The sequence below is a fragment of the Bos grunniens genome, chromosome 5 (genome assembly GCF_055505025.1).
Source record: "Bos grunniens cultivar Pamir isolate PY7600 chromosome 5, Bosgru_T2T1.0, whole genome shotgun sequence".
NCBI classification, from domain to species: Eukaryota; Metazoa; Chordata; class Mammalia; order Artiodactyla; family Bovidae; genus Bos; species Bos grunniens.
In genome coordinates, this window is record NC_141169.1 from 44,281,654 (window position 1) to 44,305,586 (window position 23,933).

Sequence of the window (23,933 nt, forward strand, 5' to 3'; positions counted from 1 at the left end):
GATTCACATTGTTGTACAGCAGAAACTAAAACAACATTGTGAAGCAATTATACTCCAAAAAATAAAAATAAAAGAATTTTTAAAATAACAAAAACCTAAGATACTGGTAATGACAACTGAAAGATCAAATGCAACTTATCTGAGCCTAGACTGTCTGGGTTAATTTAAAGGACTTGTCACAAGCCAGTGCTTCCCAAGAGGACATAAAAGTTTCAGTTCAGTTCAGTCGCTCAGTCGTGTCCAACTCTTTGCGACCCCATGAATCGCAGCACGCTAGGCCTCCATGTCCATCACCAACTCCCGGAGTTCACTCAGACTCACGTCCATCGAGTCAGTGATGCCATCCAGCCATCTCATCCTCTGTCGTCCCCTTCTCCTCCGGCTCCTAATCCCTCCCAGCATCAGAGTCTTTTCCAATGAGTCAACTCTTCTCATGAGGTGGCCAAAGTACTGGAGTTTCAGCTTCAGCATCATTCCTTCCAAAGAAATCCCAGGGCTGATCTCCTTCAGAATGGACTGGTTGGATCTCCTTGCAGTCCAAGGGACTCTCAAGAGTCTTCTCCAACGCCACAGTTCAAAAGCATCAATTCTTTGGCGCTCAGCCTTCTTCACAGTCCAACTCTCACATCCATACATGACCACAGGAAAAACCATAGCCTTGATTAGACGGACCTTTGTTGGCAAAATAATGTCTCTGCTTTTGAATATGCTATCTAGGTTGGTCATAACTTTCCTTCCAAGAAGTAAGCATAAAAGTTTAGCACCCATCAAACATTACAAAGTAACATTACAAACATATTATTTTTTTTAATCCAGTTTATTAGCAAGTTATAGTGTATGTAGTTCAAGTGCACGCACACACATATACACATAGTAATAGCTTGCCTAAATGTGAGCTCAGCATCAGATACCACCCACCCCTCCCCCAACACACACCAAATCACAAATTCTCAAGAGTCTGTTTAGTGGGTCCAAGTTGACACGGCTGAAGTGGGTCTTTTGTTTTCCTCAAAAGCACTGAGATACACAAAGACAAAGTAAAGTCAAACCTGCCCATTTTGACCTCACAGCTTCCTTAGGAACAGAAACAGTATTTTCAAATCCAACAGTGCTGTTTACTCCAGGAAATGTTTTCCTCATAGTCATGGCAAAATCAAACACTACAGTATCTCAAATTCCAGCAAACACTTTATTCTCCTCACTAATGTCTCAAAACCTTTGGTAGCCAAAGCCTGGAAAAAGCCCTTTGGCAATAAACGTGAATGTTTTACAACGGGTAGAGAGAAGTTGCAAGAGGATAAAAGTTTCTGTTAACTGTATTGGAGTATTTTTCTTGGGCAGAGTCCCCAAACAAACTTGAATAAATTACACACAATGTCGATAGAAGTAAAAGAAGTAATCTGTAAAGAATTTCCCAGCAAAATAAGGGTCCGTTGAACAGTCAGCTAAATCCTGTCAGAAGGGGAGTTGGGGGAGAGAATGATTAATGTAAGAATTAGTTGTAATTAAAATTATCTACTTATCTGTTTGGAAAAGGAAATGGTAACCCACTCCACTATTCTTGTCTGGGAAATCCCATGGACAGAGGAGCCAGGTGGGCTACAGTCCATGGGGTCTCAAGAGTCAAACACAACTTAGTGGTTAAACCACCACCACCACCATTTACCTCTCTATTTATCTAATGGTCCATTTCTTTCTTACTGAAAAGAAAAAAAAAAAGAGAGCTTACCGGTGCAGCTACCCGGAAATGGTACCCACTGTCGAAGAGTGGTGCTACAGGGAGGCTCCAAATGTGCTGATACCCCTAAATAATGAATGAAAGAGAGGTCCATCACATAACTACATTTTACTCTTTGCTGGAAAAAGCCCAGGCCGAAAAGCATTCCCTTGATTGCAGTAGGAGAGGTGTTTGTGGCAACAGTTCTTGATGGTGTTGCTGGAGAAGTCTGTAGCTTCCAAAGGATGCACAGAAGATGCTGAGCCAACTCCTGTGACCAGGGTCAGCAAAGGGAAACACTGACATGTGACCCATGGCATCTCTGTCTTTGTGAGAATCAGAGGCTGTGCCACCACTATTGATGCACTTCTGGAATGCAGAATGCCGAGGAGCTGCAAATTGTTACCTGTGTCATCTCCTGGGAGACTTCCTGTTGACTTTCCATCCCTTTGGCCTCTATTTTACTACGGAAACACATATTTCCAAGGGTGAACTTGCACTGGAAGACTATCAGTGGCTCTGTTGTGCTTCAAGAGACAAATGAAAGAAAAGGCAAGTGGAAAAGCAGTTATCAGCTCCCATAGGCTACACCGTGAGAAGAAGAGGGCTTATGGGAACATAACTTTGGAATCCATTCAAAGTTCCAAATAGACCTGCTATTACACAAAACTCACGAATGCCAATATACTAATTCACATCTCATTATAAAAGAAAGAAACTCAATCTCAGATGACTACTATTGTCAACTAAATGCTTGTGTCCCCCACCCCCCAAATTCGTATGTCTAAATCCCAACTTCCAATATGATGGTGTCAGGAGGCAGAGCCTTAAGGAAGTGACAGATCCTGACGGTGGAACCCTGATGAGTAGGGTTAGTGCCCTCATGAAAAGGACCCCAGAGAGCCCTCTCACCCCTTCTGCCATGTGAGGACATAGAGAGAAGACGGCTACTTATCAACCAGGAAGTGGGCTCTCATCCTACATCAAATCTGCCAGTGCCTTGATCTTGGACTTCCCAGGCTCCAGAACTGTGAGAAATGAATGTCCGTGGTTTAAGCCACCCAGTATTATATAGTAGACTGGAACTGACTAAAACTAAAACTGAGGTAACATACAACAGTCTTGAAAATCTAGTCTCATGACTTAAGTCATTTCAATATTAGAACTTCTTATCTCCAGAGATTTAAAAAGTAATTTTGGGGTATATCCCTTCTCTTTTCACTGGCAGCTGAATTTGCTTTCATCTGACATTTCCAGGATTTGAAATTCTGCAAACTTCTGGTCTGGATAGGTCTCATTTGAATCAAAGAAGAAGACAACACAGGTATGGGTGTGGGGTGAGCCCCATTAGGAATTATCAGTCCTTATCCCTGGTCCCTCAGAGGTTAAAGCATCTGCCTGCAATGTGGGAGACCTGGGTTCGATCCCTGGGTTGGGAAGATTCCCCTGGAGAAGGAAATGGCAACCCACTCCAGTATTTTGCCTGGAGAATCCCATGGACAGAGGAGCCTGGTGGGCTACAGTCCACAGCGTCGCAAAAAGTCAGACACGACTGAGCGACTTCACTTCACTTTCAAAGCTATCAGAGTGGAAGACATGTCAGAAAGAATGGTTCTTCTCTAAAGGTTGGCCCGGGAATCATCATCAGGAGGATGAGGTCGACCTATTTCTGGGACAACTACAATCTTGGTTGAGTATATGTGTTACTTTAAGATCACCACTGTTAGAAAAAAAATGATTCCTAAAGCCTGATTTATCATGGGAGACTCAGTTTCAAACCCTGGGTTGAGAAGATCCCTGGAGAAGGGAATGGCTACCCACTCCAGTATTCTTTCCTGGAGAATTCCATGGACAGAAGTTACAGTCCATAAGGTTGCAAAGAGTTGATCACGACTGAGTGACTAACACCCACTTTTCAGTGATTCAAGACAACCTTCTGCCACTTTAAGGGATATACGACTTCAGCTTACTTCCTTCCATCGAAGCTAGGGACAAATGAGGAAACGCTGTCCCAGGCAGCTCAGAGAGTGCTAAAGAATAGTACACTTAGCTTTTGCTCTCCCTTGTAATATGGTGGATTCTGAGTCATGAAATTTTAGCTGCTTGAAAAAGACCATTTCAAGGCAAGCAGTTGGTTGTGTTATTAGCTGCCATCTATGGGGTCGCACAGAGTTGACACGACTGAAGCGACTTAACAGCAGCAGCAGCAGAAGCAAAGTTGATGAAAGAAGGAGTATGAAGTCTGAGTGAAACAGAGGAAGACACCAGAGTGGAATGGGAGGAAATGATGGAGGAAGAATAACAGAGCTGGGGAAGCAGAGGGAGAGAGGGGAGGGCAGAGGAAAGCGAAAGAAAGGGAAAAAGGAAAGAGAGAGAGGAAATGTGGAAGGGACAAAGGAGAAACTAACATCAAGAGACACAAACACCATCTTCATGGTGAGTACCTCACTTCATAATTTCTGTGAAAGTCTTCTAAAGTACCATGATTATTCAAAATAACTGATAAAATAGATTAGAGTTTTGTGATTTTGGAGGAAAGGTAGTCATAATGTGAAGTGCCTGCTGTGTGCCAGGACGGGGCAATGTTCTTACGGGTCTCACCTCACTGGGGAGGCAAGAAAGTGATGGTCGAATGGAAGGGCTGATTGGAAGTCCATCTCCACCACTTATTTGCTCTGACTTTCAGGGCAAGCTTTTTGACCTCTCTAAACTGAGTGCTCCCATCTGAAAAGTATGCTGCTAAGTCACTTCAGTCGTGTCCGACTCTGTGTGACCCCATGGACAGCAGCCTACTAGGCAAGAACACTGGAGTGGGTTGCCATTTCCTTCTCCAATGCATGCAAGTGAAAAGTGAAAGTGAAGTCGCTCAGTTGTGTCCGACTCTTAGTGACCCCATGGACTACAGCCTACCAGGCTCCTCCGTCCATGGGATTTTCCAGGCAAGAGTACTGGAGTGGGGTGCCATTGCCTTCTCCATCTGAAAAGCATAAACTAGAAAAAAACACCAACCTCAGAGGGTTGTTGTGAGGACTATATGACCCAGTAGTAAAGTGTAGAGTGTCTGGCATATAGTCTGTGCTCAGCAAATGGTAGTAATTAATTTTGCTATTATTATCACTGATTCTCACAGAGGCTCTCCATGTTATGATATAATGTCAAATTCATCTTATAGATGAATAAACAGTAGTCAGTGAGGATAAGTGGTTTTTCCAAGATTATAGAATTAATAAGTGATGGAGACAAAATCTGAGCCCTGGTCTGCCCAGCTCCAAACTCTGACTCCATTTTTTAACTCCCCTGTGGGGAAGTAGATGGTATCTGCATTTGCAATGTTCCCAGGAGCTCAGAGAAATGTGCAGCCCCCCATCCAGGGAACATGCTATTACTCTAGCTCCCACCCCAATTCAAAGGGACACAGCCAAGGGCGGTCGGCAGCCTGAGAACATCAAATCCAAGGTCAGGCTCACTTTGCAGGTGTGAGCATACAGCCCACAGCCTTTCTATCCTTTGGAAGAAGCTTGGAAGGTCCCAGGCTTCTGGCCCACCTCTCAACCCAATCGTCATTCTTTAACTGAAAACATTCTACTTCCTAAATTATTAATCAAATTGTGAGGGAAACTCAGGCTTGGTAGTCAGATAATAAAACCAGAATTATAATATAATAAAACCAGAATTATCTTTTACAGCTATGAACTTACTTGATTTCCAGAGAGAATTTGACATTGGTGGGTGTGTACTTATTAACAGGAATATGGTAATAGTAATTTCCAGACCTAATTAAGGGAAAAAAATAAAACCACAAATCAAAATATGCAGGGAAGGATTCAGTCTTTTTTCTATTTTTGAATACTACATAAACTGTGAAATATTCTATTATATGTGATAGATATAGAAAATCAAGTTTAACATGGCACAGTTTCATGTTTTTCAGAGATATACCTGTCAAATTTCAAAGTGATCTCTTTCAGGTCAAACTCTATCAAATATACCACAAACAGATTCATAGTTTCTTAGAATACACAGAAGAAATGATGGAAAGTCAAAACCTCCACCAAATGTACAAAACTAAACCAATAGGAAATGACTTCAACTTCCCTTAAGGAGACAGAGATTTCAGAAAACAAATGAGGCAAAAGCCTCAAACTAAACAGTCCCTCTGGAAAGAACTGGAAATAATAACTACCTGCTTTGATACAGTAAATCACTCCCTTTTAGACAACATCAGCAGGAAATACCACGTACTTTCAAAAATGGAATCAAGTAAAATTATTACAGTCCTAATTATCATTGAGTAATGGAGAAAACCGCAGGATAGAAATGCTTATACAGGGATTCCTCCCACCCTTGGGGAGGGATGGTTGGGAAAAGGGGGGAGTTCCTTTGACTCATATTGTAATGAAAACTCAAGCAAAAAGGCACATTGTATCTAATACAAGTTCTTATGACCTTCCTATCCCTTGAATTATATACAGAAATAAAACCAGATAAATGGGGCAAAGGGCCAGTCATTTTAAATTCTCTTTAATAAATGCTAAACTGAGTTGTTAAAAATGAGAAAGCAAAAATAAAAGCAACAGATGTGAATTGGAATCAGGAGGACTTTGTCCTACCACAGTAAGCTTAGATAAATAGAAGTCGTTTCCTGCTGTGTGCCTCCCAGTATCTGCGTGGTTCCCTGAAACCCAACTACTTAGGTAGTAAATATCCTGATCTTACAGATGGGAAGCAGGTACGCAAGGATAATGAACTTCTTGTCAACTGGAATTTGAACCCAAATCATCTTACTATTCATCATCACATCATTCTACCAAACCAATTAAGGTCTGTCTCTGACTTTTTCAGGCTCACTGAGCCTCAAGTTCTTTAACTTCAAAATGGGGATAAATAATACCAACTTTGTGTGATTTTGTGAGAATTCAATGAGATAATGAATGTAAAGGTCATAAACATATAATAAAGTGTCATACAGGTTATTTTCAAAAATCAGGTCCAGGAAATTCCCCAGTGGTCCAGTGGTTAGGATGCCCGAACTCTCACTACATGGGTTCAATCCCTGGTCGGGGAGCTAAGATCCTACAAGCTGTGTGGCACAGCCAAAAATGAAAAATATATATATAAAAAATTGTTTTATAAAAGTCAGGACCATCAGCCTGAAGCCTAAGCTATATCAAGCTTAAAAAGAAATAAGGCTGAGAGGACTTCCCTGGTGATCCAGTGGATAAGATCTACCTGCCAATGCAGGGGACATGCGTTCAACTCCTGGTCTGTGAAGATTCCATATGTTACAGAGCAACTGAGCCTGTGTGCCACAACTACTGAGCCAACATGCTGTAACCACTGAAGACTGAGCACCTAGAGCCTGAGGTCTGCAAAATGTGCAGCCTTGCCTTTAACCTAGCAGGCTGAAATATGAGCAGGCTTAACTAAACCAGTAAATACCTATCAAATAAAGCCTCTCCATTCTTAATACCTTCACCCTGCATAGTGTGTTTACTGAAGCTTCTGTGCTTGCCCTCTATGCTTCTAGATTCGTCATTACCTCGACGCATGTGATTCACAAGAGATGAATGTTGCCGTAAACTTTTGCAATGCCTAGATTTTTTTCCTCTTAACTGAAAAGGTTAGGATACGCTCTATTTTTTCAGCAATTAAAATAATGATATCCCTTGTTATTAAAATATATAAATGTCAGCTCACTCGTAACTCAGAGCCATCAGTAATAATGCCTTCCTTTTCTATAAAATTAACTAACAGCTCTGTGCCTATGGTATGTGGCCTCCGAGAGCTGCCCCCTAAGCTTTTTGCTCTGGACTTACCCTTTAAACCAGGAGACTGTAATCTTTGGAGCCATGGCTTATTGACATTTGCTAATACCAACCATTTTACGATTCCCTTGTCCACCATGTAACAAATGTGTTTTCCACTTGAGGAGCCATGTAAGCACACATCGATTTTGCCATGTAACATCAGCTTTCATTCCAATCTCCAAAGCCCTGAGCCCTGAGTAAATTCCAGAAACAATGGGAGATAGTGGGGGGCTTACACACCCGCACTGGAGGCTTCTACTGCAATAGCGCCGATCTATTATTTGCTGGATTTCCATAATCTGAATAGAACTGATGGTTGTATCAATCCCTGAATTGAGAAGAAATAGAGAAAGTAAACGCTTCTGCAGAGGAAAAGAGCATTGTGTTCCAGTTGCAGGCTCCAAATTACAGAATGCGAAATAAGAGTTTTCTAGATAAATGGATTCCATTTGCTTTCAAATGAGATAAAGAGAGAAGGGGAGAAGGCTTTTGTTGCCATTACGGTATATTTTAAGAAAACTAAAAAAATAAAAGAAAACCCAAGCTCCAGTAGATAGCCCCATAACGTCCAAAAGAAAACCTGAATCACTGAAGTCCTACTAAGTTGAAATTTATTGAAAATGGACAGTGTAATGGGACATGCAATCTGGCCAATAAGGAAAGATATATATATATATATATATATATTTTTTTTTTTAGAAAACAGAAAACCAACTAAAAACAGCAGAAAAATAGAAGAAGAGAGCAGGAAGTTCAAATAAATTATTAGAATCCATGAAGATCAACCACAACGCCTAGCAGTATGCAACCATTTCCAATGCTTCCTTAATAGTTAGGTTGGCATTGGTTACAAAAAACTGTAATCCCCACAGGGGTTTGGGGCAGATGCAGCCTCTGTCCCTGTACCTCTCTCCAGTATCGCTTTCATAGCTTGCTGTTGCTCTGCCTCGCTCCACAAAGCCAAAGAAGAGAGTAAATGTAAACTTACAATCACTCCTCCAGTCAACATTGGTTTGTGCCTCTGCTGCCAAGAATGATGTGCTTCTGCCTGTTGAAGAGGAAACCGTCTGTCAGTCTTAAAGCTTGCTCAGGATGAGAAGAAACCCAGTGTGTAGCCTAGCTTGTCAGTCGGCCGAATGTCTCCCCACCCTTTCTCTCTCCCACTTTTCAGCCCATCACATCCCTATGCCACTATTGGTTTGTTTGTTTGTTTGTTTTCATTGATTTGACTGTGCCAAGTCTTAGTTGTAGCATGTGGGATGTAGTTCCCTGACCAGGGATCAAACCTGGGCCCCGTACATTGGGAGCATGGAATCTTAACCACTGGACAACCAGGGAAGTCCTCCCTATGCCATTTCTTACAGGTCTAGTTTATTGTCTCCCTTCTCCAAAAAGCCACCTGTTTTGGAATGAATTAAAGCCCTCCAAATTTTCACATATATAGCCCTAACCCCTGGTACCTCAGAACGTGACTGTGTTTGGAGATGGGCCTTTAAAGTAATAATTACATTAAAGTGAAGTTGTTAGGATGGACCTTCATTCAATGTGTGTGGCATTCTTATAACAAGAGGAGATTAGGACATGAAAAGCCTTGTGTGTATGGAGGAGAGAATTTGCAAGGAGGCAGAGAGAAGGCATCGCTCTACACCCAACCGTGAGCTTCTGGAACACTGCCTCTTGTTCACTGTTATATTCCCACATTCGACAAGGCCACACTCAGCTGTGATGCTCAATACATATTTGTGGAAGAATAGAAGCAGGGATGTCAAGAAAGAGGGAGGAAGAGAGAAGAGAAAGCCAACTGTGTATCTTCTTTGAGCCCAGGAGTGAGACTTCAAGGAATCAGATCTGGTAACCCCTGAATCTTGGACTTCTAGACTCCAGAACTGTGAGAAAATAAATTTCTGTTGTTTAAGCCACCTAGTCTATGGCATTTTATTTTGGCAGCTCCAGCCGACTAAGACACCATCCCGAATTAGATCACTGTAGCTCAGAGCTCCAGCCTTTCCAGTGGAGGGTGTATTGTTATTATGCTGTAGTGTGTATTATTACTGAATCCTCAAAGTGGTGACCAGTTAGTAATATCTTCTCGATCACTGTACCAATGGGCTATTATCTCTGTTTTGTTACTTAACTTTCATGTATTTTTGCCCTTTCTCAACACCTCCAGGGCTTCCCTGGTGGTCCAGCAGTTAAGACTCTCGCTTCCAACTGCAGTGAGCATGGGTTTGATCCCTGGTCAGGGGAACTAAGATCCCATGTACTGAGTGGGGCAGTCAAAAGAAAAGAAACAAAACAACAAAAAAAAAACTCCAGAATAGGGAACCTCTGTTAGCATTTTTGAATTGTCGATAACTCCAAGCATAATGTGATCCATACAGAAAAAAAAGCGAGCTCGAGTTTCCCAGGTGGTGTTAATAGTAAAGAACCTGCCTGTCAATGCAGGAGACATAAGAGACTCAGGTTTGATCCCTGGTTTGGGAAGAACCCCTGAAGGAGAGCATGGCAACTCCAGTATCCTTGCCTGGAGAATCCCACAGACAGAGGAGCCTGTTGGGCTGCATTCCATAGGGTCTCACAGAGTCAGACATGATTGAATGGACTCAGCACACATGCAAAGTAAAAACTGAGCTGAAGTCATCTGAGAAGAAGAATCAAATCACTGGTGTGGGGCCAGAGTTTACTGATGGGGAAGGAAGCCAGGGGAGTGGTTATGATCTGTCAGAGCCAAAAAGGCATTTTAAAAGCAATTTTGAAAAGGTAACCATTCAGATAACAGTTGTTAAGGCTGTGGGAAAAAAAAGTATATCTTTTTAAAGTGGATAGTAAAAGCCATCATTTAGTGAGTTGCTAAGCTAACCTCACAAAAGAATTTTAAAGTGTTTTCAATAATTTCTTTAAATTTGCAGATTTTTTTCAAGTAAATGTCCTCTTTATTGCAGCCTTTCATTTGCATTAAATAATATCTATGTTTTTCAGTATAATTTTGGGCAAAACACAAAGACATTAACCTTATTTAACAAGAGATATAAGTTAACACAATATGTTCTGCTTTCATGGCAATGAAAAAGAAACAAGATGTGAAACTAATTTCTATGTGGAATTTCAGGCGAGAAAGCAAAGCTAGTGTGTATTCCTGAGTGTCTCTGTCTGTCCTGGTTAGTACTTCTTACATGAAGTGGAAGGGCTGGTTTACTTATCCAGTCACCCAACTGTGAGCTTTTGGAACACTGCCTCTCATTCACTATTGTATTCCCACATTCGACAATGCCAGTCTCATCTGTGGTGCTCAATACATATTTGTGGAAGGATAGAAGGAGGGATGTCAAGAAAGAGGGAGGAAGAGAGAAGAGAAAGCCAACCATGTATCTTCTAGAGAAATGTTTTCTCTTCCACACTCAAAGGAGGAACCCCTAGGGGCTGAGTGCAGAGGGATGCTGGGGGTAGATGAGGAAGCTGGACTTTTTCATCTCATTAGCAAGTGGGAGTGAGACAACTGGAAGGCAAGGCCAGTTTGCTGAGACTCTTCCCCAGTGTGATACTTCTCTTTAAGAAGAAATGGACCTTAATATATACTGATTTTCTAGAAAATTGAATATTTATTTCCCTTTTAAATATATGTGCTGTCTAAAAAGCCTCAAGATTACCTGGATTCCAGCTCTTCAAATAATAATTTTCAAGCACTTTTCCTGCTATGAGTTTTGTTTATGATTACTTCCATAGAAGGCTAATTTACAAGGCAAATGAGGCATAAAGAGAAGGGGAAACCAGACTTATCTATCCTGTTTTTTTCCTTACCTTTTGTTCTATTTTCCTGCTGAATTTGCAGGAAAACAGCTCATTTATAAAGTCTGGTAGCTGAACTACAGAGTTGCCTTATTTTCACAGAAGCGTGTTTCCACATTCCTGGAGACATAGAACCCTAGGATAGGATTTAGTTTCTGAAGGGATAAGGTATTTTTTAACGGTAATAAAAAGGTGAAGTTGAGCTTGCAGCTTAGAATTATGAAAATGGCTTTTCCAAAGCAGGATTGGAAATAAGAAGTTTTAAGTCTCCTATAAAACACCTCTACTTTGTCACTTTTCTGAGGCAAGACTGTTCAATTCTGAAGGACTGGCTATTGGAAAACCGTAAATTCTCCTGTAGTCACACAGGAGTAGCTCTCATTTTATAAGAGCCTTCTAGCAACATTCCCTATAAACTTAACATACATTCCCAATGGTTTTCATTGTAAAGTTGGAGATATATTTCACAATCAGCAGATGAGATCTCCCCATAAGCTAAATTAGAAACTTCTGGAGAAGAGAGATTTAAGCTGGTGTCCAACCAAAGCATACCCTGTCATGGTAGAATGTGTATACTGCATACTTGTAAAACTGTACTGATGGCTTAGTCCCAGTACAGCAACTTGGATGCCTTTCACTTCCCTGGTTGAAATAGACTCAAGCCAAGAAAAAGTCAATAAGCCCAACCAACTCATGACTGAGCCCTTTAACACAGGGAAACATTTTCTTTCAGCCACTGGCTCTTCTCAGATCAGGTCTCCAAATCAAAGTAAGCATGACTTACAGATGTTTCTTGCTGTGTGAGATTTTAAAAAACTTTACCAAATCTCCTAAAACCTGCATAATTCTGTTGGTGCATTTTCCCATAGGTGTTTAACTTTTCAATATCTTATTCTGTTGCCTATTTAAATATTTATTAGTTCCACAGATTAAAATCTACTCCATCATACTCAGTTCCTCAGAATATAAGTTGAATATTTTGAAGTACCTGCTTTCCACTTGTTAGTTTTACTCAAACCTTTTATTAGGTATGGGAAGAGGGGATATAACCTTTCTGAAAGACACTTTAAGCAATCAACTCAGGCCCAAAGGAAGAATAATGGCTTGAGCTCAACATATTATAAAAATGTCAATTTCCCTTTGTTTATTTTACTAGTATTCTTACTCTTCAGAAAGGAGGCTCATAAGTGTGTTATGAGGCTTGGTGAACTATGAGATATTACTCCACATCCTACTGAGGGTTATTCTACATTTTTTTAATTGAAAAATGTATTTGTAAATTTGTAGTTGGTCTAAATGCCCCAGAAACACCTGTTGAAACGAATATTTGCCTGACTTTCTCCTCTGTTGGATTTAGAAACTCTGGTGTTACATGGTGCTCTGGACAGAGTGAGGAGATGGAACATCAGCAGGGGGGAAAATGCCTTTCTTCAGACCCCCAGAAATATCCTGAAGTGGGAACGACATCTCAATGGCTATAGGCACACAATGGGATACTACTCAGCCATAATAAGAATAAAATAATGACATTTGCAGCAACATGGATGACCTAGAGAGGATCATACTAAGTGAAATAAGCCAGAAAGACAAATACCGTTGTCTTTCATACCACTTAAATGTGGAATCTAAAATATGGCACCAATGAACTTACTCATGAAAGAGACTCACAGACAAAGAAAACAAACTTAGAGTTACCAAAGGGCAAAAAGCAGGAAAGGGGAGAAGAGATAAATTAGGAGACTGGGATTAAAATACACACATTACTATCTATAAAACAGATAACCAACAAGGACCTGCTATATAGCACAGAAAGCTATACTCAATATCTTATAACAACATAATGGAAAAGAATCTGGAAATTACATATATATATAAATCTAAATCATTTTGCTGTTCACCTGAAACTAACACAATCTTGTAAATCCACTGCAGTAGTAGTAGTGTTAGTCGCTCAGTCGTGTCCAACTCTTTGCGATCCCATGGACTATAGCCCACCAGATTTCTCTGTCCAAGGGATTCTCCAGGCAAGAATACTGGAGTGGGGGGCCATTCCCTTCTCCAGGGGCTATTCCCGACCCAGGGATCAAACCCATGTCTCCTGTGTCTCTGGCATTGCAGGTAGATTCTTTACCATCTGAGCCACTAGGGAAGACCTAATTAGCTGTATTTCCCTAATTTTTTTAAAAAATGGCTATAGGCAAAGGGGAGGAGACTTAGGGTACTGAAACTGCTTTCTAGGACCACAGAATAGACACTTTCTGCATCTTCTGGAGTTGATCTCAGGTAGATGCACACACAAGCCCAAATAAATAAAGGTTGAATGGTGGGGATGGGCACCTAGATTTCAATTTCAACTTTACCTGTGATTCACTGCAGAATCTTAAGCAAAGTGCTAAGCTTCTGTTCCATCAGCAGTAAAACGGATAAGCTGGTACAAATCAGAGATCCTCCTGGCCTGGGGACTTTGGAACCCAGATGACTGCACAAAGGGGTCTGTGGTGTTGGTTGTGAACTTAAAAAGTAACATCTCTCCCGTAGATATATACCATTTTTCAAATGTTGTTGTTAGATTAACAAAAGCAATTCATTTGAAAGCTTAACTAAACTTATAGTTACATTCTCCCTCTATGTATTAATACTTTTTCAGTCAAATAATTGTAAAAGCATAATGGATTCATAATCTCAGGGTCAAAAAACCAGGGCACCACTGGAGTAGCTGCTCTGTGACCTTCTATAACTCTAAATCCCCCAGAGGTTTCAAGTTTCCTGAAGGTGATAGTAAACAGAACATTTCAATCCTTTCCATTTTTTTCAAGTGGAAAGAGAGAAGAGGAAACAACTGCCCAGTGTGTCAGAGAGCCTGATAAAGCAGACCTTCAACTCCATTCTTAGCCAGAGAAGTTGACTGCTGTGTCTAAGAGGACACAGCCAGACGCTTGGGGCAGATCTTCTCTCTCCAGGAGTCTCCCCAGTGTTTCAGTTCATTATGGAAACATAAGAACATTCATAGTCCCAGAGCAGAGAGCAGCAAATCTTCATTTGGTTTGATAAGGTCTGCTCTTCCCAATCTCCCCTTGATGGGAAGAGATGGTGGCTATAGGAGTGAATTTGCACAAAAGTCAAAAAACTTTTTGGAAGTGAAGATGGGGCCAGTGTCCAACCTCTTCCTGTTCAGGATCCATGATTATCCACCTCACATGAGTGAGATGGTCTCATCTGAGCACTGCTCTCAGAAAAGGACACCAAGTGTCCCCAAGGTGGATTCCCACGGTAAGGGAAAACTGACCAGCCACAAGCTTCCATGTGCTCTAAACAAGAGATGAAGGTTCTGGGGGATTTTTATGACAGTAATGGATTTTTCCATATTTAAAACCATTGAGGATGTGATGACTGAAATTAATTTCTTTCTTTAAAATGAACTTTTATCTTCATTCTATAGTGATGCATCTGTTTCCAAGTTCAATCAAAAATTGCTTTCATGAGAGAAACAGTGTAAACATTGCTTCCTGTAGCTTTGGGGAAAACTCTCTGTGTCTTAGCTTCCTCACTGGGGAAAAAAAGATCATAAATGGAGCCGATTATACAGAGTGAAGTAAGCCAGAAAGAAAAACACCAATACAGTATACTAACACATATATATGGAATTTAGAAAGATGGTAACGATAACCCTGTATGCGAGACAGCAAAAGAGACACAGATGTATAGAACAGTCTTTTGGACTCTGTGGGAGAGGGAGTGGGGGATGATTTGGGAGAATGGCATTGAAACATGTATAATATCATATATGAAACGAATCACCAGTCCAGGTTCAATGCAGGATACAGGAAGCTTGGGGCTGGTGCACTGGGATGACCCAGAGGCATGGTATGGGGAGGGAGGTGGGAGGAGGGTTCAGGATTGGGAACACATGTACACCCGTGGTGGATTCATGTTGATGTATGGCAAAACCAATACAATATTGTAATGTAAAATAAATAAATAAAAATAAAAAAATAAAATACATTTTTAAAAAAGGAAAAAATATAAATAAATAAAAAGCAGAGACATTACTTTGCCAACAAAGAAAAAGAAAAAAGATCATAAAGCTGCCTATCTTTCCAGCTTTCAAGAACTAAACAACTTAGTCATGTGGACTACTTATGATGGTGCCTGGCCTACAGTAGTAATACTTCATAATATGGTGTTACTTATGATGGTGATAACAATGGTTTGTAGAAGCTATTTATTCAAGCTTCAAATATAAAATAATAGAGTTTGCCCCCGAACTTCAACCATTGACCATAATAACGTCATTCATAATTTGGGCTATTCAAAAATATTCTGGTTCATCTTCTTCCAGGCACGTGTAGGTCTGCACTTCACCAGCTGTTTTTAAATTAGACATAACCAATGTCACTTGCTTTGGCAAATAACATGTAAGCAGGAGTGACGTAGTGGAAGCCCTAACAGCCAATGCACAATTTGCCCTGTTCTTTTACCACCTCTGTAGAGATTCTGGAAATATCTACTGAGAAGGAGCTTCATCAGCTGAGTCCTGAACAGCATGATGTACATGATCCTTCTTTTGATCCACATTTGATATATAGAGTCAAATAAATTGCTGTCACATTAAGCATTGTGATTTGGGAGTTGTTACCACAGCATTCTAATTGATGGCACACTGATATGTATGTATTGTTACTATTAGCATAATCATCATTATTATATTGGGCTTCCCTGGTGGTCCAGTGAGTAAAGAATCCCCACAATGCAGGAGACTTGGGTCAATCCCTGGGTCAGGAAGATCCCCTGGAGGAGGGAATGGCTACCCACTCTGGTATTCTAGCCTGGAGAATCCCATGGACAGAGGAGTCTGGTGGGCTACAGTCCATGCGGTTACAAAGGGTCAGACATGACTGAACGATGCACACATTATTATTTTAGACACTTGCTAATATGTGTGTAAACAGAAGGAAATTTCTGAAAAAAAAATAACTTAGTATACATTTAGAAGTGCAGTACTTGATCTTTCAGAGATAATTTTGTCCTTAATCAAGTTTCCATATTTTTTTTTGCTCTTGTGGCATGTGGAATCTTAATTCCCAGATCAGGGACTGAACCTGTGCCCCCTGCAGTGGAAGCGTGGAGTCATAACTACTGGACCACCAGGGAATTCTCAGCTTTTTTAACATGAACATTCTGATACTAAAAGAGCACCAGTATGTATGTGTGTGTGTGTGTCTGTGTGTGCACGCATGCGTGCGTGCATATGTATGTGCATGTGTGTTTGTCTATGTCCCAAGAAGATAATCTGAAAGTGAAAGCTTTTTTTCATGGACTTAAAGCTTACCCTGAACTCATTAGAATCTTCAAAGCCATTTACATCCTGCCACACTTGGTTTGGATAGACAGCCCAGATGCTGTATCACTTTTTAAGTTCTAAGTGGGCCAAAAAGTCTACCCATCTGTACATGATGACTCCACTTGTGCTACTGTTACTCTCTTGTTTGGCAAAGAACAAATGAGACCCTTTCACGTGAATTCACCAACAATTCAATATTTTGGGAATTCAACACTGTAAATGTAATCATTTGACATGAAAGAAAGCTGAGTGCTGAAGAATTGATGCTTCTGAACTGTGGTGTTGGAGAAGACTCTTGAGAGTCCCTTGGACTGCAAGGAGATCCAACCAGTCCATCCTAAAGGAAATCAGTCCTGAATATTCATTGGAAGAACTGATGCTGAAGCTGAAACTCCAATACTTTGGCCACCTGATTCAAAGAACTGACTCCTTGGAAAAGACCCTGATGCTGGGAAAGATTGAAGGCAGGAGGAGAAGGGGAAGACAGAGGGTGAGATGGTTGGATGACATCACAGACTCAATGGACATGAATCTGAATGAACTCCAGGAGTTGGTGATGGACAGGGAGGCCTGACGTGCTGCAGTCAATGGGGTCGCAAAGAGTCGGACACAATGGAGCAACTGAACTGAACTGAAATGCTTGCAAGTTTGTGCATTTGTGTTTTTAAAGATTTTGCCACACCTAACAGAGGAGTGGAACCATTATCTAGACTCATTAACAGACTAACCAAGTAAACACTGGGAAGGGGAACAAACCCCTCAGGTTCAAAGCACTAGTTGTTACCCTTTGGTTGTTCTTTACCTGCCCATGGCCCCTGATGCGGCTCCTGCTCCTCCAACTGTCTTTGCATGGGGCTTGAGAGGCCTCTTCTTGTTCCCCAGATGGGGCAGCAATAAGTCTGCTGACATGGCAGGATCTCACAGAAAGTGATCTCGGGTACTTGGAAGGAGGGCAATGTGGTTGCCAGGGTTGTATTAGGTGCTGCAAAGCATCAGGCAGAGGGGAGGGAAGTGACAAGGTTAACCTGAAAGGCTGGTTCTTCTGTTGACAATTCACATGAAACCCAGGCTGGGTTTGAAGGTGGCTGATGGAGAGATCTTACCTGAGGGGGAAGCTGTGGAGGGCAGAGCTGGCTCCTGAGAGCTTGTGAGGTTGCTGGAGGAAGAGAACAAAATAATTAACAAAAGAGGCCTTCAAGAGTCCTCCCCAAAAGAAAACAAGATGGGAACTCTTACCTGGAAGGGGCACTTGGGGTACATCGGTCTTGATCTTTTAAGCTAAGTATGTAAAGGGAGACTATCGTCAAGCCACTGTTTAAAAAAATAACAAAAGAAAGAGTTATGTGGCTGATTTGATTCCAGATAAATCTCACATAACCAGCTGCCAGAGATGTCCCCTCCCAGACCATACAGATGAGCGAGCAGGGGGCGGGCGGCCATGGAAACCAGCACAGTTCTGCTTCTTTGCCCTGATAAGAACGATCTCCCAGTCTTCCTGGAGCTCAGAGGCTCCTGGGGTAGGTGGAGCTGATGCATTTTTCCACAAGCAGCCCCCTGACCCTGGCAAGCTGTCTCAGAAGTGTCTGTCACTAGCGGAAGATTACAAGAGGAAGTGTGTAAAGCACTGGAGGAAGCCCTCTGCTCCGTGCAGGAAAAAGTCACAGTAAAGTTCACATCCCCTAGTGGAGGCAGCCGTGTGGTGGTGCAGGGAGATGAAAGGCCACACAGATTTAGTCAGCGGTAGGTACCAATCCTTTTGGCCGCTCCTGACGTCTTCCTGCAGCCTGTCTTTTGAGAGCTCAGTGCATCAAATTGGACAGAGGAAGGAAAAGCAGTGCCATAAAGTATCCATTTCCACTTTACGTGACTTCAGAATAATGAGTGTATCGCTCCCCACAATGATCGGAACTTATACATCCAAGTGGAGGCTTTCCTCAAAGGTCCTGAGCTTTGGGAAGCTATTCCTAATACCACTCACACATCCCAACACTCAGCATCCTCCTCTCTGGGGGGGGGGGGTGGTGTCTGTAGAACTCTACTATCCCACTGTGTGGGGGCCTGACACAGGGGGACCTCACTTGACCTCCTGCCGGCTCGATGTCACATCTGGTTCCCTAGACTCAACTCCTCATTATTTTGTTCCCCATCAAAGGTAGTTGGTTTACCATCATTAAATACCTACAAAGAAATGTACCCCCCATTTGAATTCAGCTCATAAAGAAAGAATTCCCAGAGTTTTCTCAGAAGCAGCTGGTTACTACCCAGCGGGCACAGGGCTGCTTGGTAAAAGCCATGCTGAGCCCCAAAGATGCCTTCAGACAGAATCTGTTGTGTTGCCGTGGCAACTATTTGCTGTGGTCCAGTCTCCCTGACTTTGTTCTCCCACATTCCCCATTCTCTATCTCCCTACTATTAATCCTTAAATATGTTTTCTGATCCATCTGCTATCTGCGTCAATGCATGGCCTGGGCAGCTTCTAGAATCATACACCAAAAATAGACATCTGCTTCTTTCTTTAGGGTTTTGACCCCTCTCGGGTACACCACAGGCTGGAAACAAGACAATAAGCCTATTACCACCTATTTCTGGTCTTGGAGGTCAACAACATTGGAATTCATAAGATCTGATGAGCACATTTAAAAAGCAGTCTCTTCATGTCAAAATTAGACTTCCTATAAGCCTTGCATTTGGCTTTCATGGGAACCTGTGTCTCTAGAGAATGTTAAGCATGTCTGTGAAAGGTCAAAGTGCTCACTCTGTCCTGAACTGAGAATCCTAGCAGAAGACAAGTTCATTTAGGAGAGAGAAAAAGTATACCAGCTTCTATGGAAATTCTATGTAGTGGTGTCAAATACTTGGGGATGCTTCCCACAGTGGGCAGTAGCAGGGGAAAAGTTAAAATGCTGAGGGGAGAGAAGGGTACAGAGAGACCAACAATGTCTCCTATAACTAAGAAGTTGCCTTACTTCAAGGAACCGGAAGCATCTTCGGGCCCATCGCTTACTTAGCCTCTGAGGATAATTGTCTCATCTGGTACATGGCCCAGCAGCTAGTCCTTTCCCACACTAACACAGCATTTTGGAGGGATAGATAAATACCCATTTTACTCTGTGAATAGTCATACAGGGAACCAGAAGGCAGGGAAGACACAGGCAAGATGACCAGGGCTCAAAGGCTGAGAAGCCATCATAGCGGCAGCACAGGTCTGAAGACCAAAGGCCTGAGAAAAACCTCTCATCCCACAAAAGCACGACTCTTCCTCCTATGGAGGAGGGATAGCAGACCAAGGGTATCCAGTACTTGCCTAGCAACCATCTTGTCCTTTCTGAATTTGTTTGCTTTAACTGCTTAGCACATTTGGCTAGAATTTCATCATATTGCATATCTTGGGATAATCTCATGGTCTCTTTTGGCATAAAATCCAGAAGAATCCTAATAAATGTAAGTATCCAAGGGAGAGTGGATTGTACCTGATTGTTTACTCACTCTTTTCCTCCAAGTAGATGGGAAAGGAGAGCAAAGATGTTGCAACAGTTATTTGCAGGGGAGGACTAAACAATATACACACACGCACACACATACCTGCATACACACAAACACGAAAGCCACAGCGAGCTAGTAAAAAGTAATCAGTTGATTATAAAAAAAGAGCATTTCATATTTAGGAGCAGAAAGCCTGTGCTTTTTTTTTTTCCTTCAAAGAATGAGTTTACAAAGGGCTCCGTCATCTCTAAGCGAAATCAAAGACCAACACCTGGTTTAAAGGGCTTCTCAGTCTTCAAAGTAAATAGAAAGTCAGTCCCCAGTTCACGTGTGAAAAAGGAAGATGGAAAGAGAAAAAGAGCTTGACGTAGAATAACACTGATGTTTTTCTTACCAAAATGCCATCACAGCAATGAGGGTTATAACCAAGCTCTGGAAAACCCAGTTAGGACATGACTGTTTTTTTCCTGAAAAAGAAACCTATAAAAAATTCAGCAATGAGAAATGACAAATCAGTGACACCAACTTTGAGAAGGCTGTCTGAAGGCTCACTCCCCAGGGGGTCTTTGCTGCTGCCTTCAGCCTATTTCCCCCTCCTCCTCTCTGAAAAGGAAATTCTTTCAAAGCCAAGTCCCTCCCTTTCCTTGGCACTCCAGGCCATGCTCTCTTTTCCCTGCAGGACAATTGTCTGTGCCATTCATTTAGCGCTTATTCTTGAAGTTCTATGAGAAAAGAGGAGCTGCCAGACAAGATACTGTCAGAAGACAGAGGTCCATTTCTTTTAATAAGATACTTGCGAAAAACAAAATGCCTTCAAGACATGATAGAATAAATCCCAGTGGAAGAATTTCAAGCAGCATGACAAATTGCAGGAAAGGTTTTTGTGGCATGAAATACTATTAATTACTCCTTAAATCATATATATTAGTATCCGATTCTGCCACCTATTTTTGAGAACAGTTCTGGGCCTATGTCTTATTTATTCTTATCCCTTCAGCAAATATACATTAAGTACTATGATGAGTAACACTATAGGGGGAAATGAAAATAAGTAAATTACACTCCCTAGGAAGTGAATGAGATAAACCTTTAGGACGGGTACATATTGGCATTAAAAACTTGCACATGAGGAATGAGCCAGAACTAGGATAGACAGCTGTGCAGTTGGTGAGGAATCTGACTAGAGATAGGAGAGGTTTTCTGCCCAGTTAAATATAAACTCTTTAAATATGAGTTTTCCTGCTAATGCAATAGAAAGTGTTATGTTTGCTTCCTCCTGGGGGTCCAGGGTAAGAAGGGAATTGAAGGATGGCAGTAGACAAGAAAAAGCTTAAATTGGTCTTTGAATTTCTTGGGCAGATTATCTGTATAGAGAAAATGTTCTTCAGTGTAACACTGTGGGTGGGATTAACTGCACCCTTTTTAACAATTACCCAAATTTTTAGGGCTATTTTATATATGTATTATAACTGACTCGTCCAGAGGTGCAATAAGAAGCCACTTTGAATACGAATAGGCTTCCCTTTTGGCTCAGCTGGTAAAGAATCCGCCTACAATGTGGGAGACCTGGCTTCAATTCCTGGGTTGGGAAGATCCCCTGGAGAAGGGAAAGGCTATCCACTTCAGTAGTCTGGCCTGGAAAATTCCAAGGACTGTATAGTCCATGGGGTCACAAAGAGTCTGACAAGACTAAGTGACTTTCACTTTCACTGAATACCAATAGCTCAGTTGCTAAAGAATCCACTTGCAATGCAGGAGACCCAGGTTCAATCCCTGGGTGGGGAAGATTCCCCTGGAGAAGGAAATGGCAACCCACTCCAGTATTCTTGCCTGAAAAATCCCATGGGCAGATTAGCCTGTTGGGCTACAGTCCATGGGGTCACAAAGAGTCAGACACAACTTAGTAACTAAACCACCACCACTGAATACCGAGAAGTAGATGGTTTATACCATTCCCATACCTCACTGGAATAGTTCTGAGGATGCTCTGCTAGTGCTCTGTGCACAGAAGGAACTCAATGGGATTTACTGAATTGATTAGAATTAAATAGTATTAATTTCAGGATAGCAGCTTCCCTCCCAACCTACTCCCTAAAGATGCCAGATTGTTTTAAATCTGTATGGTTTTGTTCCAAATCCTTTGACCTAATATAGGAAAATCACCCAAGACCTGGAGTCAGACTTGGAGTCAAGCCCTGAACAAGTCATCGAAATGTCATTGATCCTCATTTCATCAATAAAATAGGAAGGATGAAATCATACCTGCCTACTTTACAGAGTTATTGGGTAGATCTAATTAACAGTCTAATGGTTCTCAAATTCAGGTTTGTGTGAAGATTACTATGGAGCTTGTTAAAAATCTAAATGCCCTGAAACATTCTGATTCAATAAGTTTCCATTCAGACTGAGGTGGGGGCTGGGAATCTATAGGAAGCAGGATAATGAAAAGTGTCTGCATCAGTTCCTTTCCTTTCGCCCTTCTTCTCCATGTCCTCAGTGGATTTTTACTTAAACTCTGAGGTTTTTCCAACTTCACCCACGGCAACAGCACACATTGGTATTTTACCAAGCTCCCTGGAAGACTCTGATATATGCCAAAGTATGAGAACCACTGAAAGAGTGGGTTTGAAAATACTAATGGTGAACACTTTTATGGCACTTACATGTCACACCCTCTTCTGAGTGCTTTATGTATACTAATGTTTTGAACCTCACAATAATTCTCAACGTCCCTATAAGGTAAGTACTGTTCTCATCCCTATTTTAGAGATGGGGAAAAATGAGGCTCAGGGAGCTAAGTTCTCACTCAAGATCACACAGCTAATAAATTACAGAGCCAGGCTTTGACCCAAAAAACACTTGGGTTCAGAATCTGTGGGGCTTCCCTGGTGGCTCAGACAGAAAGAATGTTTCTGCAATGCAGGAGACCCGGGTTCGATCTCTGGGTTGAGAAGATCCTCTGGAGGAGTGAATGGCAACTCACTCCAGTTTTCTGGCCTGGAAATTCCATAGACTGAGGATCCTGACAGGCTATAGTCAATGGGGTCTCAGAGAGTCAGACACAACCAAGCAACTAACACTTTCAGAATATGCGCTGTTATTCTCAATGCCATGCCGCCTCCCTTTTTCTGTCTGTAAAGAAAGGAGACACTGTACGACTTATTGTTATTATTCACAAAGTCTTCATGGCTACCAAATGAACTCCTTAACTGGTGATCCAGAAACTGAGACTAACTTATCTTCAGCCTTAACTTTTCTCCTCCCTAACAAACTCCCACCTAGTCAATGAAGCCAGCACCAGCTCCCAGACCTTGGCTTGTGTCATTCCATCCAGAACTGCTCCGGCAGCTCCTGTCACTTTCCAGACAAACCTTTGCCCCCTTGAAGGCCCAGCTCCCATGCTACTCCCACAGTGCGCTGAGCGTCTACATTATTTATCACTTCCAGGTACAGCTGGTCTTTTTATTCTCTTCTGATTTTCCCTGATTACTTTAAACTTCTTTTTTCTTTTAAGATTTTTTTTTTTTAATATAGACCCTTTAAAAATCTTCATTGAATTTGTTATAATATTGCTTCTGTTTTCTGTCTTGGGTTTTTTGGCCCCAAGGCATGTGGGATCTTACCTCCCCACCCCCCTGGGTAGGGGGGACCTGCACTCCCTGCAGTGGAAGGCAAAGTCTTAACCACTGGACTACCTAGGAAATCCCTAGCTTAAAATTCCTTAGACGAGGCCACATCTTACTCACCTTTGCCTCCACAGGCATAAGACAGTGACTATAAGAGGTCTTCGAATTGAGGG

The 23,933-nt window shown here is 41.8% G+C and overlaps 1 protein-coding gene across 2 annotated transcripts in view; it reads right to left on the minus strand.

The window, feature by feature from the left end:
* Positions 1-1,170: 1,170 nt before the first annotated feature.
* The window catches only part of MYRFL (myelin regulatory factor like), a 124,950-nt gene continuing 102,187 nt past the window's right edge, over positions 1,171-23,933 (minus strand). For both annotated transcript variants that reach the window (XM_086399993.1, XM_086399994.1), the window contains 10 exons: positions 20,529-20,614; positions 17,888-17,962; positions 17,755-17,807; positions 17,454-17,633; positions 8,513-8,572; positions 7,765-7,852; positions 5,416-5,490; positions 2,124-2,244; positions 1,730-1,804; positions 1,171-1,452 (listed from right to left, as the gene is read on the minus strand). In XM_086399993.1, coding sequence (XP_086256119.1) covers positions 1,366-1,452; positions 1,730-1,804; positions 2,124-2,244; positions 5,416-5,490; positions 7,765-7,852; positions 8,513-8,572; positions 17,454-17,633; positions 17,755-17,807; positions 17,888-17,962; positions 20,529-20,614 — 900 coding nt within the window. In that variant the 3' untranslated portion in view covers positions 1,171-1,365. The remainder of the gene's footprint in view (positions 1,453-1,729; positions 1,805-2,123; positions 2,245-5,415; positions 5,491-7,764; positions 7,853-8,512; positions 8,573-17,453; positions 17,634-17,754; positions 17,808-17,887; positions 17,963-20,528; positions 20,615-23,933) is intronic.